Consider the following 19,125-nt stretch of genomic DNA (forward strand, 5'->3'; position numbering starts at 1 on the left):
TCGACTACTTTCGAGATATTCGCGGTTATGATTAGCTACTTACAAATCGTAATATGTATTACATATTGCAGTTTTGATAACCAACAGAACCGAAACTACTGAAGATACAAAAAAGACGTCTAAGGCGAAAATATAGAGCTCATTTTCCTGATTACGGATATGGTCTTAAGTCAATTTGCCCAAAAACTCGACTTATTGCACTCTTTGTTAGGACGGCAGAACTGCACTTTTGTAATTATTGCCTTAGCTGAAAAGCTGACAGCTTCAACCCTCAAATTCTTATGTTGATCAAGTTTTCCAGACGACTAGCAGATGGAATAGGCATTGGTAATAGGGGTTAAAGTATAAAGTCGCCATTTTAACATATTGACCACTTTAAATTAAAATCTGCAAAATCCAAGATTTGTTATTAAATTTTTTTTACAGTGTAAAATAATGCAATTATCAGTGTAAATTTTTAGGACTCGCCATTTTAGCTGTGTGAACAGTCATGCCAAAACTATAGGGTTTACCCCATAGAACCATAGACCTATAATGTTATAAAATTTTTGAATCAAGAAATATTTTTAGATGGCAAATCCATTCTCTAACCCCTAATTATATAAATTAAAATCAAAGCACAAATTAATTTTGAGTGTTTATTTAAGCTTTTACTGCATAAACTCTGGGAGGAAACAGAGATTTCTTCCTGATCTCTTTCTGGGTTTTTATTTTAGCTTCGTGTTTGGTAAGAGCTTTACGCATCGCACGAGTCTTCTTAGGCCTGAGATCGAGTGGCTTATATTTCTTGTTCTTGTAGTGATTTCTTAAATTTACCTTCATGTTTTGGTGGTACACAATGTAAACACGTGCAATTGCTTTTCTCACTACACGTCTGAAAAGAAGAAAAACATTCTTTTTTAATAAGTTTAAATCTAGAAGTAGATACAAAAATAATAAGGGCAAGATTTTTATTCATTAATTTAGGCATAATGTAAAAATGGTCCGCTGAAGTGTTTACCTAATTACTAGTTTACAGTATTGTGAAAGTAATTTAAGACTAACCTTCAATGTAAATCTAAAACCTCACATATATGGTCTTAGTTTTACTATACTTGACATCACCGAGCCTGCTAAATCTCAGTACGCTCAGCGTTCAGTTCTTTTCTACAATCAATTCTTAACAGCTCATGGTTAAGCTTTAGCCCGCGGCGGAGAATGGTGAGTGGTAGGGGGCGAGGGGGTGAACCCCCCCTGCAAGCTAAAAACGGCGATTCATAATAGTTCACTAGATTTTAATTTTGTTATTTCGCTCGCTGGCTCTCCCCTTCGCTCAACTTAACCTCGAAGGCTCGCTTCGTTTGGACCTCCTTCGCGAGCTTCTGGCTTCGCGCTTTACCAACACTAGGGGTAGGGCAGACAAGACTGATTGGAGTAGGGGTGATTACATTCGTTCTGGGATATCTTTTATTCTTCTGCTGAACTCTTTATAGTTGAGGGTGGGGTAAAAGAAATGAATGTCTTGCCCATTAACTGAGAAGAGTTCAGCTCAAACTTCAGTAAAACTAACCCCCTTGCCCCCAATCATACCTCTCCGCCGCGGACGCAATACTAAAGCTGAGCCCACAACAAAGAACTTGTTACAGTAATCACAAATCAAATATTACAATCTGACCACAAGACATGAATGGGCGGCGGAAACAGATCTCAACAGTGGAAGAATACATGGCCTGCGTACAGCCAACTGCACCTATGCAGACCATGTAGTGCGATTACTGTAGCATAACTTACTTAACTAAGTAATGTGTAGTACTTATTATGATAAAATCTTACATTTTTGACAGCTTTGATGCTACTCCACCGGTAACTTTAGCTACACGTAAATTCGTTAACTCCGTTTTTAACTCTTCTAGTTGTTTGAAGAGTTCCTTTTTGTCTTTAGTACGCAATTCCGAACACTTGACTTTCCCCTGTAAATAAATAACACCATGTTATTCACACCCGAGAATTCAATTAACTCTTCCATTTTTGACACACCGAACTCTTTATTTATGAAAGTGTAATTAAGTATTTAAAAACATATTAATAACATTTAATATGAAGTCATAATTCAACTAAAAATTGTAAAAATATGATTTAAACAGTTGAGGAAAAAACAAATATAATAATTATAGACTAAATAGTATAGTGCTAATCTTTATTATCGACTTCATTTTAACAATATTCCTATGATGTTTAGGAAATCCTTCGATTTCTTTTAAAAATCAAAACACACCATTTTTGAAAACACCTTTTTCAGCAACCAACTTGACTTAAAAAGACCACAGCAGTGTGGCCAGATTTTATTTGACGAATCTACTGCTTGTGGAAGTAAAAACTAAAAACCTACCAAAATCTACTTAAACGGAACTAGAAAATACTGACAAACTATTCCATTTTTGCTGTTATAGAATGAAGAAAAAAAATCACCATAAATTAGATAACAAAAAAATTGGTTGTCTGTAAAGTCGGTTTAAAAAACAAAGGCCGATTGTGCTTCTTTGTCGCTCGTTCCGCGCTCTCGCTTGCACTTCAAGCCTTACATGGAACGCCTCAGAGCGAGGTAAGGCCGCATGAGTCATGTTTTTTCGTGCGTGCAGCCGGCTCTATCGAATTATAAGACGTTGTCACGTCAAAAATAAATAAAACATTTTTTATTCAATTATACTTTTACACGTAGGTACTCTTGAATCGACAAATGCTTCTGGTTCGGAATGCCTTTCCTACCAAGAATAACTAGCAAGAAACTCGACAGTTGCTCTTTTCAAAGATTTGATGTACAATATTATGCCATGTATAAAAGTGATTGCAGTCCAGAATCCAGCGCATTGCTGAACGAGCTGCAGGTCACGCTCTTTTATTATTTACATAATCTGTGATTGTGTAATATGTTTTTTCAGGAGCATATTAGATTTTTTTAACTTGTGTAAAACAATCCATATAAAATTGTATATCAAATCTTTGAAAAGAGCAACCGCCGAGTTTCTTGCTGGTTCTTCTCGGTAGGCAGGCATTTGGAACCAGAGGTAGATGCTCTTGACGATTCAAAAGTACTTATAAAAGCCTAATTGAATAAAAATATTTTGAATTTGAACTTGAATACTAAAAACTTGACCATTGATAATTTCAGGTAGTATATTAAAACTAAAAATTATTTTAAATTTTTTTGTCTTAGTTGTACACGAATTTTTAAATGCGATCTGATGATGAGTGTGTGAGTGATGATCTTGCTTCCATTCGAATATATCAAATCTTTAAAAAGAGCAACCGCCGAGTTTCTTGCTGGTTCTTCTCGGTAGGAAAGGCATTCGGAACCAGTGGTAGATGCTCATGACGATTTAAAAGTACTTGTAAAAGCCTAATTGAATAAAAATATTTTGAATTTGAATTTGAATACTAAAAACTTGACCGTTGATAATTTCAGGTAGTATAGTAAAACTAAAAGTTATTTTTAAATTTTTTGTCTTAGGTAGCTGTTGTACACGAATTTTTAAATGCGATCTGGTAATGAGTGTGTGAGTGATGGTCTTGCTTCCATTCGTCACGGTACACTTGAGTACTTAAATTTTCGTTAGTTTAAAATGCGTCGCTACACTAAAAAAATTAAGAACAAAAAATTGGCCATGTGGACTCGCACGCGAAGGTACCATCGTACAAGAAATGACACTTAAAATCTACCAAAAAGTAGCAATTTGCTATAATCTGGTCACGCTGGACCACAGAGTAAAAACATAGGAATTATTATCTTTGGAGTACACGGAGTACAAGTTTGGACAGACAAACAACTAACTAGGGACGGCGGATAAATTCGACATAATATCGATTCATCGAACTTACTCGATGTTTACAATGCGATGCATTTTAAATCGATCCGATAGAAATCATTTGTTTTCTATTGCGTTTTATTTTTGTAAAAAAGTTTCTTTAATTAAGTTCAGTTTTTAACTTAGTTACATTGATTATATTATATCTAATCAAAGCTTAGTTATCGGTAGGTATCGATTGCATCACATCATAGACTTTAGCTTTAATATTCAAATTGTTTTAACTGTGTAAAAGCATGATAAAAATAGACCACACGTAACTCGATCTTTCGATCCTTTCGGCTTTAACGGCTCGATTGCGATAGAATGACAGCTACAATGTCACGACTCACGATCGCACAATCACCTCTGATTGGTTGACGCTCGCTCAGTATTGGGTACATTGCATTGTTGCAACAAGAATAGCATTTTAGCCAATAACAACAATTACTATTGTAATAATGATTGGATGCAGGTTTTACGGAATCAAGCTAAGGGATTAAAAAATAGACCTCCATCTAACTACTTACGAATGCTTTGTCCATTAATTAATCCCTGAGGTTCAAAATGAAGTTTCGTGTGTTGCCTGTTTTGTACAGCTCTTTGATAAAGATGTGGTACCGATACCGATAGTGTGTATGTATGAGACAACAAAATGTATTGAAAATAATTCCGATTCAAATGAAATTAAGTATGGACTGATTCTCAATTTATGAGTTTTACATTGCTTAGGTGAATTATTTTTAGTTACTTACTTTCTTTAAGTCTTTCAAATAATATGTGATAAGTGCTACTTTTTAACTCGTAGTTACACATTTCGTAGGTTTATTTAACTCATTATGCACGAATTATTATTTTATTAATCATTTTCATTGAACCGGAACCACGAGGACAACACTTTTTGTTAGGCTGGTATCATTATTTTTAAGTTTGACATTTGTTCAAAGAGTAAATGTACATTTGTTTGAAATAATCTGTATTTGACATTTCTAGTTGTCATTTTCCATATTTTCATTTTGGTCTCTGGGGTTATTTATTTTTACTGTTTTCTCATGTTTATTTATGTTTACTTCATTTGTGTTGAGATAGGTATAGCTATCTATTTTTTAAAAGACCGTGTGTTACTCTTACAATAAGTGTTAAATACAGACGAATAGGTATTAGGTAGGGTTTTGAAAATAAAGCATGAATAAAGAAAGTGTTATTAATTACAAGAAAGCTTCAGAATATTGGGCTGAGATACCAGCTACACTGGACGGAGTACTTGGAGGTTTTGGTTTCATATCAGATATTGATATTGATGGCTCAACATTGTTCCTGCAGTCAATATTATCTTCAAAGAATGCTCCAGCCACTAGATCTGCTCTTGATTGTGGCGCCGGCATTGGCAGAATCACTAAGTATTTACTGGCACCACACTTTGACACTGTAGATGTCATTGAACCTGACGAAAAATTTATTAAATCCATAATAGATTTTGTTGGAGAGTATAAAATTAAAATGGGTAAACTATACCAAATAAGTTTACAAAAGTTTGAACCAGAGAAAAAATATGATGTAATTTGGAACCAATGGGTTTTAGGTTACCTAACTGATAAAGATTTGGTTTCATACCTCCAATGTTGCAGGTAAATACATAATTCTTTTATACATACTTATTTATAAGTATGTTAAATAATTGCTAGTTGAAGAATGACAAAGTTATAATAATCTATTTTAGTTATTTTATCACAATTTAGTTGATCTAAAAGTTATTGTATGTATGTGTGTCCACATCCCAAGCATTCAAGAGGTTTCGCTTCATCATTCGCGAGTATTCCTCTTTATTCACCTAGGTGACATCACCTAGGTTTTTGAAGTGGAATCATATCACCTGAGGCCTTAATATAAAATTTTGCATCTCTTCAATGTTGTTTCACATAGAATTTGAGGGGCGAAACTCTTAAGCGATAATTTAAAATGGGCCTTAATATTTTAGAAAGCACTCCAAGCGGTAACATTGTGAAATTAAAATTTGTGATACAAGTAGTGACAACAGTTTGTGGCCACCAGTGTAAGCGACGGGACGGGTGCAAACTTAGTTTCATCGCTCACTCTACCTACTAAAAAGAAACAATACAGTTTCAAACAATTTTACTTTAATGTTATTTTGTTTTGACTGTTGAATTCTATTAACATTGGTTAAATATAAATTCTCATACTAAGCACACTGAATCATCTTGAAATAATTTAAGATCACTTTGCTGTACCAAAATTTATATAAAAAATAAATATGACATACTGGCCACTCCACTGTTATGTTAATCTTCAGGTGATGTAATTCCCGGGTGATATGATGCCATTTTTTACTCCACCTTGATCACCTAGGTGAACATAGTGTAATATACCAATAAAAGGTTTAACAAAATTCTATATTGTTTTAGGAATGCACTTGCACAAAACGGTGTTTTGATTGTAAAAGAGAATGTCACATCATCAGGTAAGACGGAAGGAGATGAAACAGATTCTTCAGTTACACGACCATTAAAGGAGTACTTAAGAATATTTAAACTAGCCAAACTTAAAAGGATAAAGCAGTGCAAACAAACAAACTTCCCGACAGGAATATACCCTGTTTACATGTTTGCGCTCATTCCTAATGATGACAATATTGAGACAAGTTAGTCTTAAAATACAAACACAAAATAATTGAAATAAGAAAGTACATATTTTACTATAATAATAAATAAATAAGATCATAGAATGTATCACTTTATATTTATTTTAGAGTACAGCAGCAATAACCCACCTCAGTAAAAAATCTGTCAAGTGCAAGTTCGACTTGCACACAAAGAGTTCCATACAAGAAATGACACTTTAATTTTCTTAGTGGCCATTTCCAAGTTTTTATTATTTGCTGTTGTAGTGTCAATAGAAATACATACATATTCTGTGAAAATTTCAACTCTCTACCTATCTCTGTAAAGTGGTGTGAACAAGACCATATGTTTTCAATGGACTTTGTATGTTGGATCGACTTACAAATGCGACTATTTTCAATTGGTTTTGTACTAAATTAAAGATGACTGGATAAAAAAAATATATAGTCATGCAGCTTATAAAATACTGTACTCAACTATGACATAAAAATCATTTTTGTCATAATGTACTTTACGACATGTCTTCATATTTTCATTTTTAAAGAAAAGAAATATTCCATACACCCAAAATATGTTCATAATTATGTGCGAAACCCTAAAGGAGCGAGGCCCGATTCGCACTTGACCCGTTTTTTTCTCTTAAGGTACAGAACTCTAAAAAGGTGTTTAAGTACTTACTCTTATGTAATTAAAGAACATTCATATTTCTGTGATTATCTGTATTATTTATTCAGGAAGGTAGGTAGATACCCATTGAAAAACGTATTATTTAATAAATTTATTTATTTATTAGGACATAGTACAATATAGTAATAATAAATTACAAATTAGTAAGTACCTACTTAATTTAATTTCGAGGTAAAAAAGATACATATTACCTCCATTATAACAAAACCAGAGCACCAGGTATCAAGGTCTGAGTTCAGCTGAAGCGGATCTGAGGTTACTCATTACCAATTTATAGTTTATGCTACAAGTAGCACAAACTATAAATTGGTCAGTGACCACAAGTGGTCATATATCTGTCCCTTTTGCCACAATTTACTCCAGCGCCCATCATCGCAGTCTTCTTCTTCACAAGCACTTTTACTTTGACAGTGTTCCAGCTGACATTCTTTGTACCAAAATACCTTTTAACGGCGCTGTTACTTTCAATACTTTCGAGATAGTATGGAGGTAAGCGGAGCACTGAAGGGTGGTGATTTGATAAAATTTTATCAATGCTGTATTTTTATGCTGGTCTTATGTGTCAAGCTTTAATAGTTTGGGTTTCAACATTTTCTCATTGTGTTAAATGGCTTTGTCTTGTAACCATTTTCTACATATCCACTTTTTTTTGGAATTTGTAGTTGATGCAAGATCAGACTGTTTGTTGTGATGTGACGCGTTATCAACTACTACAACCCAATTCGGAGACAGATTTGGTAGTTATTGACAACGCAGCCATTTTTAGGGTTCCGTACCTCAAAAGGAAAAACAGAACCCTTATAGGATCACTTTGTTGTCAGTCTGTCTGTCTGTCTGTCTGTCCGTCCGTCCGTCCGTCCGTCCGTCCGTCGTGTCTGTCAAGAAACCTATAAGGTACTTCCCGTTAACCTAGAATCATGAAATTTGGTAGGTAGGTAGGTCTTATAGCATGTATAGGAATAAATCTGAAAACCGCGAATTTGTGGTTACATCATTTAAAAAAAATTAATATGTGTTTCAATTTTCAAAGTAAAATAACCAAGTGGGATATCATTTGAAAGGGCTTTACCTGTCCATTCTAAAATAGATATTTATTTATTTTTATGTAAAATAGTTTTTGATTTATTTTTTTGTGCAAAATGTTGGAAAAAATACCCGAGTACGGAACCCTCAGTGCGCGAGTCTAACTCGCACTTGGCCGTTTTTTTTTCATTGTTGCAAATCCAGCTTCGGAGCCAGCAGCATAATATAAATCAATAAAAAGAATTCCTTCACAATCCCGGCACAGTGAGGCTATCGAAAGGTTCCTACCAATTACAAATCTGGATATCCTTAACTTGTATCAAAGTTACCCAGATTGTAATTGCTAGGAAACTTTCTTCAAGGTAAATGAATCCTAGGCCATATCATCACACACACATCAAGTGTGACTGTGGTCAAGCGTGTGCCTATAGCAATAAATAAAGAAGGAGCAAATTTAAATTTCTTCACCAATCTGATTACCTAACGAATTTGATACCAATCGAGAGCAGATTCCTGCTGTCTCATCAAAGTGTGGCAACCCTGACTCTTGACAGGTTATCTTTAGGCAGCCCTACATTTTCTTGTTTCTTTTCATTCACTGTTTTCGATTAGTAGATAACTACTTATATAATTCGTTTGGTTATCAGATGAGTGAAGATCGTTCTTATCGCGTTTCGCGTAGGTACCTACTTTTGTGTAGTTTTCTGAAACTTATGCATCATATCGACGTATTGGAGATATGTCTACGTTATAGTTGTTGATTTTAATGTAATTTCTTACATATTCTCGATCGTTTTCCGTTATTAAAGACCAACTCTCTAATTCTACTAATATCTCTAGACTCATACAACTCTGAATAATTCTTTCTACCGATAACATTGTTAAAAAGTCTGATTGCATTATTCGTAATTCTTTTAAATAAATCATCGGATTAATTTCCAATATCTTAAACACAAATTCATCTGTAAGTTGAATAGCTGTTCCTATTTGGATAAATTCCACATTAACACAATTAGTCAATAGGAATAACAACTGTTCGTCGGTAAAAGATGAAACACACGTTAGCTTTTTTAAATTTCTAAAGGGCAAAATTTCCAGTTTTTTGGTATACAAAGATGTGTGTTGAATTAAAGTGCAATTATAAAAAGTCAAACTTTCAAGTAAAGGACACAATTGGCTTATATACATTAATGCATTCAAGTCAATTTGATCCACATGTTCGAGATGTAACTTTAAGAGGTTGCAACCTTTTACTTGAAGTACTTGTTTTATTTGGTCTGCATAAAAATCACATGATAATAATTTCAAATCAAACAAATTTTTTAATCCGATTAGTACCATCAGATCACTTTGCAAAGTATTATGAAACACGGTCATACAGCAAATGTTTGGGCACATTTCTACTGCTAACTCTAAGTGGTAGCTCGTTGCATACCTACTAACGTAGATTTTAAGATTAAAAGGATAAGTTTCAGGACAATTTATGTGTATGAATTCCAAAACTTTACCAATTTCATCACATCTACCGACGTCTTCTAAGCTGGGACAATGAATCAATAAATTAACAAACCCTTCCCATGTAACAAACGTATGATACAGCTGAATAGACTTCAAACCTTTCAGCTTACTTATTATGTCTATGCTTTTATTAGTTACAGATTTAGAACATGAAACATCTAATTTTTTAATTTTTGTACAATTTTGCACTATACACCTTAATATGTTATCTGTGCAATCGTAATTTATAATGAGATACTTAAGGCAGTGCAGTTGCTTTAAAGCCGATATGATCGACTCTTCCATGTCAGCAGTCTTCCAGCCGCCGGAAAGAGATCCTAAATTTAAATATACAAGGCCAGTTAACATATGTAGCTTTGAATAGAATACAGTACGCATCATTTTCGGTATACTATCAATGGAAACACAAGTAAAATTTTTGGTGAACAAAACTTCAGTCATTTTTACGATAACATTCATTTGACTGACAAACTTTCCCATCGAGCCTCGAAATCCCAAAGAATTCTTTGTCTTTTCTATTAAGTCAGACAAGGCTTTAATAGCTTCATTCGCTAATTTGTCATGAAGCATCCATGGCACATGAAAATCTAAATAACAACGTATATTTTCAATATACCGGTTTAATGCTATTTGCGTTTGGTTTGGGTTTTGTTGGGCAAGTATTGCCGTGGACAACATTTGCCTTTCTGTTTGCTTTGCAATCCAATCTCCTAGTTTGGTTAGTGCCAAACATTCAAGAGTGTTTACTTTCTTATATCTCGCCATGATTAATCTGAAAAAAAGACGCATTTTTAAGGTAGGTAGCTACTTATAGCCTGTTTTATTTAAGCCCTAAGATCAACCGAACCGATAGGTACTAGCTAACATTTACCTTCCACAGTCCATAGGGAAATATGCTCATAGGCTAGAAACTTGCCTATTTGGTCATCATTGTCAATCATTTTCCCCAATCTATTCCCTTATACCTAATTAGTTGTGAACTGCCGACTGGTATAAGATTACAATTGAATACGATGTAAACACAGTAGGTAGGTACCTACCTGTTTACCTACCTACTTTAAAATCGGAGCATGTCTACGAACTACCAATAATAATAATAGATACGTTATTAGGTATGAGGTAAGTATATTACATGGATATTATTTGATGGATGGAACTAAAACGAACTCTTCGATAATTCGAGGCAGGCAAAAATCACATGTTATGCATATTAGGTAAAATAAATAAATATTTAAATAAAGGCTAGGTTAAAAATTCTACCTTGTTAATAAAGATCGTGGGCGATGGCTTACAACTGTAACACTTGCATGTTCGACATCACACAGATCTATTTTTATCACTGTCTTTAGCTCTGAATAGGTACCTACTTTCCAAGTAGGTAATTGGTTAGGTACCTAATAATAAAGAAAGTAAATAGGTAGGTATAAATGTTTTAAGTAGCGAAGATACTTTAATACTATTTTTTAAACTATTTTCATGAACTTATGCGCGCGCATGCGCACACGATTTCAACCTCCAAATCTATAAATGAAATCTGCCAGCTGTCATTCATATTACATTATTATATCGCATCGTAACCATCGATGTATAACATATTATTACAGTGAACTAATAATATGGCAGTAAGCGCGCAGTTTCTTACTTGAAACATAAATCTACTTTTTAATTTACGGTTCAATTCGTCATTGGGTAGGTACTCATTACTATATAGGTATTTTCATGAATTGTGTTAAAAAAATGAGGTATAATTTGTAAAAAATAATCAGGTAGTATAAGTGTAGTAATTTAATCGTTAGGTATGTTTTTTTCCTATAAATTCAAAATAATATTTTCACTCAATTAAATTTTAAAAGTATTTTTGAGTCTTCAAGAGCATCTAAAAATTCTTTTGGAACCATATTATAAAACCAACTAATTACTTATTAGCCCCACGAAGGATTTCTGTATTTTACGCAGACGTTAAACGTTGTAACGTTACCATCTCTGCCTTTCGGGAACTTCTGGACCACATTCGACCTAATTTTATACATTAATAATAATTATCTAGATGATTTATTCCAACGAAGATCCTTAGCTTTGCCATGTTGCAGCTCCAGTAACGCACGTGACCTGCACCACTGCGTTACCGTCAGTCATTCAATGGTTCACCATCATTAGACGTCGAAATATATCCACTATCAAAATGCCAATGCATCCACGCAAAAAAAACCGGTCAAGTGCGAGTCGGACTCATGCGAGGGTTCCATACCATCGTACAAGATATTTTATCATTTTTATGTGCAACACTGCAAGTTAATAACAACAGCGCCATCTATATGTGATTTAGTAAATGAATTTTTTCATGAACACATTTTAAATTTTTTTGTGATGTAACAACAAATTCACTGTTTTCAGACTTATTCCTTTACTTGTGTTATAAGACCTACTTGCCAAACATGATTCTAGGTCAAGAAGTACCCTATAGGTTTTCTTGACAGACACGACAGATGGACAGACAGACAACAAAGTGGTCCTGTAAGGGTTCCGCTTTTTATTTTGAGGTACGGAACCCTAACAACGGACAGACAAACAACAAAGTGATCCTATAAGGATTCCGTTTTTCCTTTTGAGGTACGGAACCCTAAAAATGGTCAAAATATGCATTATCAAAATACTTTTTATTGTTAGAATTTAAGGTGCCCACGCACTCGAACTGAACTGCGCGTCGCGGCAGCGCGCTGCACGATAGATATTCTCTCACGAGAAGAGAAGAGAAGATAGTGCAGAGCGCTGCCGCGACGCGCAGTCCAGCTGCAGTTCAGTTCGAGTGTGTGGGCACCTTTACGCTTATTTTCTCAATATGTATACTTACAGTGTGTTTTTTTAACTGGCACAGTATGATGAGATCCAAAACCAATTAGGAGGTACAGGGAAACTTCAGCTCTTTACGTGATATAGTACTTTGAAATTTCAAACCCCCTGATCCCTCCCCCCTTTCCCCCTTTTTAATTAAACTAAAAATATTTTTGGATTTTTTTGATCCCAATGATGATAATACTTTTTTACAACTATGCCAAATTGCTTGTCGATAGTTTTATAATAAGTATAGTTACCGAAATAATCGTCTGACAGACAGGCGGACGGACGGACGGAAAATCGCACCATAAGGGTTCCATTTTTACCGTTTTGGTACGGAACTCTAAAAATACTTTTGGGCTCTGGGATATTATAATGCATCTTCTGACTTTAACTTTCGAAATGGATTTATTAGAGGTTGCTTTCATAACCGCACAAATAGCTGAAGAATTCTAAAACATAAAAATTCTTCAGATTAATAGCTCGTTCACCCAGGCTGCATAAGCGTAGACGTAGCGCGTATCATTGCGTTGTAATGTATGGAACTGTATGAAACATGGCACACCGCTTGCATAAAGAGTGGACGTATGCGTAACCCAGTGTGTTAAGGGTTTACGCGCGTCACTACGCACGTGTCACGTGTACGCGCTTGGTGTGAATCGGCCTTTAGTCGATAAAGTTTATTTGGCGGTTCAGTATAATATATAAATCGTTCAGTAGGTACTTACTAACAGTTTTATTATAAGTCGGTTCCTATAGCTAACAAATGTTCTAAAATTAATCTCAGCCAATGCAGGTGTCTCTTTTCAGGAGGAATATAAACGGACGGAATAGATATTGATGATTAAAAAATAATATTTTAATCTGTCAAGTAGGTATCCACCAAAATACTGGCTTATGAAAAATTCAAAATACAACTACATATACTTCAATAGATGATAAAAAAAAACATCTTTCGGTTCTTAAATATATTCAATAAATAATCACTTTTATCACACTTTGTCATAAGCATTAAAATAACAGCTATAAAGAGCAAGACACTTTTTCCTTAGCAAATTAATTAATTATATTATTGTTATTTTATTACTGTCTAGTTGCAATAAGTAGTATAAAAATTATCTTACTGGACAGAGTCGGTTCTAGGAACGTTTCTGGGCCCATTTCATATCGTCGGCCCGCGGCTTGCAGCCAGTCATAGCTTCTATGATAATTTCTAGAGTAGACCAGAACTGCAATTTCTCTAGGGGCCAATTTAGCCAACCTGTGGTTATGCAAAAGTAAGTCTCGTGCGGCGCAACGTGGTGTATGCGGTGGTGGCGGCGCGGCAGCACGACGTGCCACTCCTGCAGCCACACCACCCACGCGGGCAGCCCGAAGTACGTGTGCGACCACTTGTGGATCTGCAACGCGCGACAGCCACTGACTCGCATGATCGATCGCTCTTGCGGTGCGCTGCGGAGGAAACGTGGCGCGGACCGTGAATAGCCATGTCTCCTCCAGAGACCGACTATATACATAGGAAGAGTGATAGACCACAGCAAAAACCTATCAACAAGGCGTGTCTAAGCCACGTCAATTAATATAGCTCATAATATAGTTCGCGCGCGCATGAGTAATTTTTGCCGATAGTTGCGTCTTTCACATCAAATCTGTCAAATCACATTTCGAAAGATTTGAGCGAACTTTGCACTGCAACATTTTGTCGCAGAAAAAACTTTTGCTTAGACAAAAGTTGCTCAAAGCGCGAGTATAATCGGGAATAGCAAAGTGGGGCAAGTCCATAACTCAACCATATTAAGCGGCTCGCTATGCGCTAAAGTACTGATAACCATTTTACATTGTACCTAATTATTATTGGTTTCCTAAAAGCAGATTGCAATTTGTAATCATATGTATTAAAAACATTTTAATGAAGAACTTTTGAAGATCAGAAAGTAAGTAAGTATTCAAAGAATAAATAAATATTTTTTTTTTTATTTGGGGCCATAATGCAAACACAGTACACGGCACACACAAACACACAAAAGAAACAAAAAGCCAGTCAAATGCGAGTCAAATTAGCACAGGAAGGGTATTGTACCCTAATAACACTTTTGTGTGATGTGATGGTTTTCGGATTTTTCATTTAGTTGTGCTCAGGAGAAATGAAAGTAGGTATCCTATTCCACTATGATATTAAAAAGGCGAAAGTTTGTATGTGTGTGAAGTGTGTGTGTTTGTGTGTGTATGTTTGTTACTCCTTCACGCAAAAAATTACTGGGCGGATTGGGCTGAAATTTAGAATGTAGATAGATTACATCCTGAATTAGCACATAGGCTACTTTTTATCCCGGAAAATCAAAGAGTTCCCACGGGATTTTTAAAAAACCTACATCCACGCGAACGAAGTCGCGGGCATCAGCTAGTATTAGGTTTTGATTCCCTTCGCAGGTCTCGACAGTTTGACTCGCACTTGAGCAGTTTTTTTCTAAAAACCACGAAAACTTAATAGGTAGGTACAACACCCTGCTTTCCAAGCATTTCATTGGAGAAAACTTTAAAAGAATTACTTACCTGATTTGTCATTGCCACAAAAATACAGCACAAATACCAATATGCAATCCAATGAAATTGCTCTTGTATTGTGAAAGCATCATATGTAAGCAGCTGCCAAACAATCCTTCCCAGTACAGGAATTGTGATAGCGAAATTATCACCATTTGTTTCGACAAAGTCATGCCGCGTTATTGAAGTAGGATCGATGTGATGTTCACGGAAAGGCCGTATAAAATTCTGTAGACAAAAAAAGCGTAATTATAATTTTCCCATAAAGCGTGAGCAGTAGTCATAACAAAAAAAAAACTCTAATTTTAGGCCAGACCCTGAGAGAGCCAATTTAGAAATGATTGTTTCCTCATTATGGACCATGAACATCTTGCTTGCATTTGTAAGTAGGTATCAATCACTGAGCCAGACACAGGGAGGTTGTTACAATAAATTTACCTATAGGACTATTTGGTGCAATGCATGCCGAGGCTCACGCACCGCATAGACCCCCCAGCGTTTTTCTGTACAAGTACATTCGTTGTGCAACTGTATAGATTGTAAAACTGTGGTTCTTCTACTTAAGACATACAAAATTTTCACCATCTAAGGACCTCAAAATCTGCACTAATTTCATATTCATGGGTTTTAAGTACCTATGTGACTGTATAAACAAGAACTGTAACCTGCCATAGCATGAGATAAGTCAAAGTTAAATGACAACTTGTTACTTATTAAAAATAGCTCCAGTATTATGCTATAATTCTATGTGCTGCTACTTTCAATAGAATTTAATATTATCTATACTAATAAATAAAATTGGAGTGTCTGTCTGTAATTTCGAAATAACTACCTCATATTAAGCTCATATGGTTATTTGAACGATACCATAACTGAATCACACGTTTTTAAAATTTTTGTCTGTCTGTCTGTCTGTCTGTCTGTCTGTCTGTCTGTCTGTCTGTTTGAAAAGGCTAATCTTTGGAACGGCTGAACCGATTTTGACGGGACTTTCACAGGCAAGTAGAAGATTGACCAGGGCGTAAAATAGGCTACTTTTTTAACCGACTTTTAAAAAGGGAGTTGTGTTTTTCTACCTATGTACACCGAAATCTCCGAGATTTCTGAACCGATTTGCGTCATTTCTTTTTTAATCGATAGAGGAACTTTGCGACATTGTTTCATAAAAAATTTGGAGTCCAACTCCTCAATCCTGATGCTGCAGGGGATCTGACCAATCCACGCGGGCGAAGCTGCGGGCATCAGCTAGTAATTTATAAAATAAGCTCTAGCAGAACAGTGGCCCACAGTGTAAAAGGCCATAGAAGCTACAATATCTTTACAGACTTCTGAAGTAATGCTTATCTTATTTGTTCAATACCTTGCCTATAATAGGGAGATCAACAGCTCCCCAAGTGTCAGCAGCCCAGTGGACAACCCCTGAAGCAAAATCTGCTGTCAATACACCAGCTATGGCAGCCAGTAATAGAGAAGCATCTGCATGGATATATCTGGCCATTAGAAAGCCTGCACATGCACATAATGTGCAACAGACTATAACACATACCCACTCCTGCAGCCGTTTTCCTATTAAAGGAAAAATTTGCATATTATAATCCATACTATATTAATATTATAAATATGAAAGTGTGTCTGTCTGTCTGCTAGCTTCTGTTTAACTGATTTTGACATTTGGTACAAAGGTTTGCATTACAGGGATGGACATAGACAGGGTTTTTCAAGGCCTAAATGTTTTAAATCTTGAGGGATGAAGTTGGTGCATTATCAATTTGGTACAGAGATAGCTTGTAGCCCGAACTTGGATGGCTGGAGTGAACTCCGGCAGGGAGGGGCAATGCACGCACAACAGACAGAAACGTTTAAGTGCGGAAACCAGCCCAGAGAGAAGAAGAAGAAGCTTGTAGCCCGGATGCAGATATAGTTACTTATTAGGATTTGAAAAAACCTGAATCTACATGGACATATGTAATATACATTATACATGGATAGACATAATAAGTAAGTATGTACCTATTTAACTACTTCGTAGTAAGGCTGGTTGACCTATAGGTCAACCAGCCTTACTACGAAGTAGTTAAATAAGTTGAATAAGGTGCGGTGAAGTTCAGTTATAACTGAACTTTATTTTATAAAATACTTACCTTATATAATATAATATAAAATATAATTACACTACATAATATTATAGTTTTGTTTACACATCTAGTAAAAGTTATGCAAATCAAATAAGTATTCACACAAGTAGCATTACGACTCAAACAGTCTATAGCCTGTTAAAAATGAATAAATAATATTGAACAATTATGATTCTTCAAGTGAAGGTTATGGGAAAGTTTTCACCTGGACTATAAAGTTCTGCGAGTTCTTGTGCGCCTCGGTGCCGCGGGCCCCATCGGGGCTGCTTTCCTACTTCACTCGGTAACTGAGTATTAGCATTAGGATCATCTTCCGACATTGAGTGTTCCAGGATCTCACGTTCGGTTTTAACCGGTGCTAATAAAGTTGTAGCCATTGTACTAGCGTACTCAAATCGTTCACAGCTTAGCCCGCTTAGGCCGTCTCTTTTCGCACACGGTGGTATAGGTAGAGGCAAACTCATAGTTGATTTTTATTGAATAATGACTGTAAGTTGGTCCTTAGAAAAGAGTTGACTTTTTGTTAAAGCTATAATCGGTATTTCTTAACTAATAGAATATGAACATTGTTTAAGAATGTAATTCATTGATAATGATAAATAACACAACACCAAAACAAAACATCATTCAGAAACTTCTGAATTCTGAACATTCTGATCAGATATCAGATTTTAAAGTTCATAAAATATGACTTAAATCGTGTGACAGCTGTCAATTGTCACAGATTAACTATTGATAGAGGCTAGGTTATAACGTAGTGATAACGTAGGTACTCTTTGGGCTCGAGACGAGAGAAAAAAAAAACTCTTTGGGCCAGCCAGACGAGAGAAAAAAAAACTCTTTGGGCCAGAGATTTGCAACCAATTTTTACCTGCTCAAATACTACACTTACCTAGTGCTAAATATAGCTATAAGATGCAGACATATTTATGCTGTATTATTATCAGACACTTATCAGAATATATGGCATGGTTTTTTTTTTCTCTCTTGTCTGGCTTTACAAAGATTAGCCAATGTCAAGTTTGTAGATATTTGTAAACAGTTAGTTAAACTATACAAATATGGACCCCGTCTGTGCCGGCGCTCGCCGACATACGCACTGCACCCCCTTAGAGCGCTTTCCAGTCAGTTTTAACAAAAAAAACACTCCAAAAAGGCAGAGCACGCCCGCCAGCTAAAACCAACACAGACAAAGTCCATGGCATGGTTATACATATGTAATAATGGCATGACATGGGCATGACTCCAATATTTAAAAAAAAAATGTGAAATTTTGTTTTTTTCTTAGCAACACCACACAAAGGGGCGGCCAGGGGGGCGGCAAACATAATCACACTATTTTATATAATATTATAAAGGCGAAAGTTTGTATGTGTGTGTGTGTGTGTGTGTATGTTTGTTATTCCTTCACGGAAAAACCACAGGACGGATTTGGCTGAAATTCGGAATGGAGATAGATATTATTCTGGATTAGCACATAGGCTACTTGTTATCCCGAAAATCCTAAATCCACGCGGACGAAGTCGCGGGCGTCAGCTAGTCAAACATAATCAAAGCACAAGCCATAGAGATGATAGATATGGATATAATTATATGAGAGATATGGATACCTATAATTACAAGGCACCAGCCATCAATTCCAGGTATATATATATATATGTATATATATCCGGATACATCAATTCCAGGTATATATATATATATATATATATATATATATATATATATATATATATATATATATATATATATATACAGTCTGACAAGGCTCTCTTGGCGCGTGGCCAAAATTGGAACTAACGCCGCCACCTAGAGAAGTGCACTTGTATCAGTAGTTCGCTGTGTCGGCTTAAAGCGACAACCACAGACCCATACACATGGCTAAGGTTTGGAATACTCTTCCGCGATCTGTGTTTCCTACCA

At 35.5% G+C, this 19,125-nt stretch overlaps 3 protein-coding genes across 4 annotated transcripts; 1 reads left to right on the top strand and 2 right to left on the bottom strand.

The window, feature by feature from the left end:
• Positions 1 to 624: 624 nt before the first annotated feature.
• LOC123867276 lies at positions 625 to 17,810 on the bottom strand. Its single transcript, XM_045909262.1, has 8 exons — positions 17,408 to 17,810; positions 16,428 to 16,633; positions 15,077 to 15,295; positions 13,665 to 13,923; positions 5,072 to 5,265; positions 2,255 to 2,356; positions 1,813 to 1,949; positions 625 to 874 (listed from the first exon to the last, which is right to left on the bottom strand). The coding sequence occupies exons 1-8, from the start codon at positions 17,664 to 17,666 to the stop codon at positions 643 to 645; spliced, it is 1,608 nt and encodes a 535-aa protein (XP_045765218.1). The 5' UTR covers positions 17,667 to 17,810; the 3' UTR covers positions 625 to 642.
• Positions 4,804 to 6,564, top strand: LOC123866504 (alpha N-terminal protein methyltransferase 1-like). The gene is made up of 2 exons (XM_045908176.1): positions 4,804 to 5,449; positions 6,245 to 6,564. Exons 1-2 carry the CDS (start codon positions 5,007 to 5,009, stop codon positions 6,483 to 6,485), a joined length of 684 nt encoding a protein of 227 aa, XP_045764132.1. The 5' UTR covers positions 4,804 to 5,006; the 3' UTR covers positions 6,486 to 6,564.
• On the bottom strand, positions 8,276 to 11,189 carry LOC123865113. 2 transcript variants are annotated; one of them, XM_045906066.1, is made up of 2 exons: positions 10,793 to 10,939; positions 8,276 to 10,460 (listed from the first exon to the last, which is right to left on the bottom strand). In XM_045906066.1, exon 2 carries the CDS (start codon positions 10,451 to 10,453, stop codon positions 8,882 to 8,884), a length of 1,572 nt encoding a protein of 523 aa, XP_045762022.1. In that variant the 5' UTR covers positions 10,454 to 10,460; positions 10,793 to 10,939; the 3' UTR covers positions 8,276 to 8,881. The 2 variants fall into 2 exon arrangements, with proteins under 2 accessions (XP_045762022.1, XP_045761944.1); XM_045905988.1 differs by lacking the exon at positions 10,793 to 10,939 and adding an exon at positions 10,949 to 11,189 and having other exon boundaries at positions 8,315 to 10,460.
• Positions 17,811 to 19,125: the final 1,315 nt, after the last annotated feature.

Source organism: Maniola jurtina, chromosome 1 (assembly GCF_905333055.1).
Source record: "Maniola jurtina chromosome 1, ilManJurt1.1, whole genome shotgun sequence".
NCBI classification, from domain to species: Eukaryota; Metazoa; Arthropoda; class Insecta; order Lepidoptera; family Nymphalidae; genus Maniola; species Maniola jurtina.

Coding starts and splice junctions, on each gene's coding strand:
- LOC123867276 (XM_045909262.1), bottom strand. CDS start 17,666: ATGAGTTTGCCTCTACCTATACCACCGTGTGCGAAAAGAGACGGCCTA. Junction 15,296..16,427: donor ATCTCCCTATTATAGGCAAG/GTATTGAACAAA, acceptor TTTTGTCTACAG/AATTTTATACGGCCTTTCCG. Junction 875..1,812: donor GCATCAAAGCTGTCAAAAAT/GTAAGATTTTAT, acceptor TCTTCTTTTCAG/ACGTGTAGTGAGAAAAGCAA.
- LOC123865113 (XM_045906066.1), bottom strand. CDS start 10,453: ATGGCGAGATATAAGAAAGTAAACACTCTTGAATGTTTGGCACTAACC.
- LOC123866504 (XM_045908176.1), top strand. CDS start 5,007: ATGAATAAAGAAAGTGTTATTAATTACAAGAAAGCTTCAGAATATTGG. Junction 5,450..6,244: donor TCATACCTCCAATGTTGCAG/GTAAATACATAA, acceptor ATATTGTTTTAG/GAATGCACTTGCACAAAACG.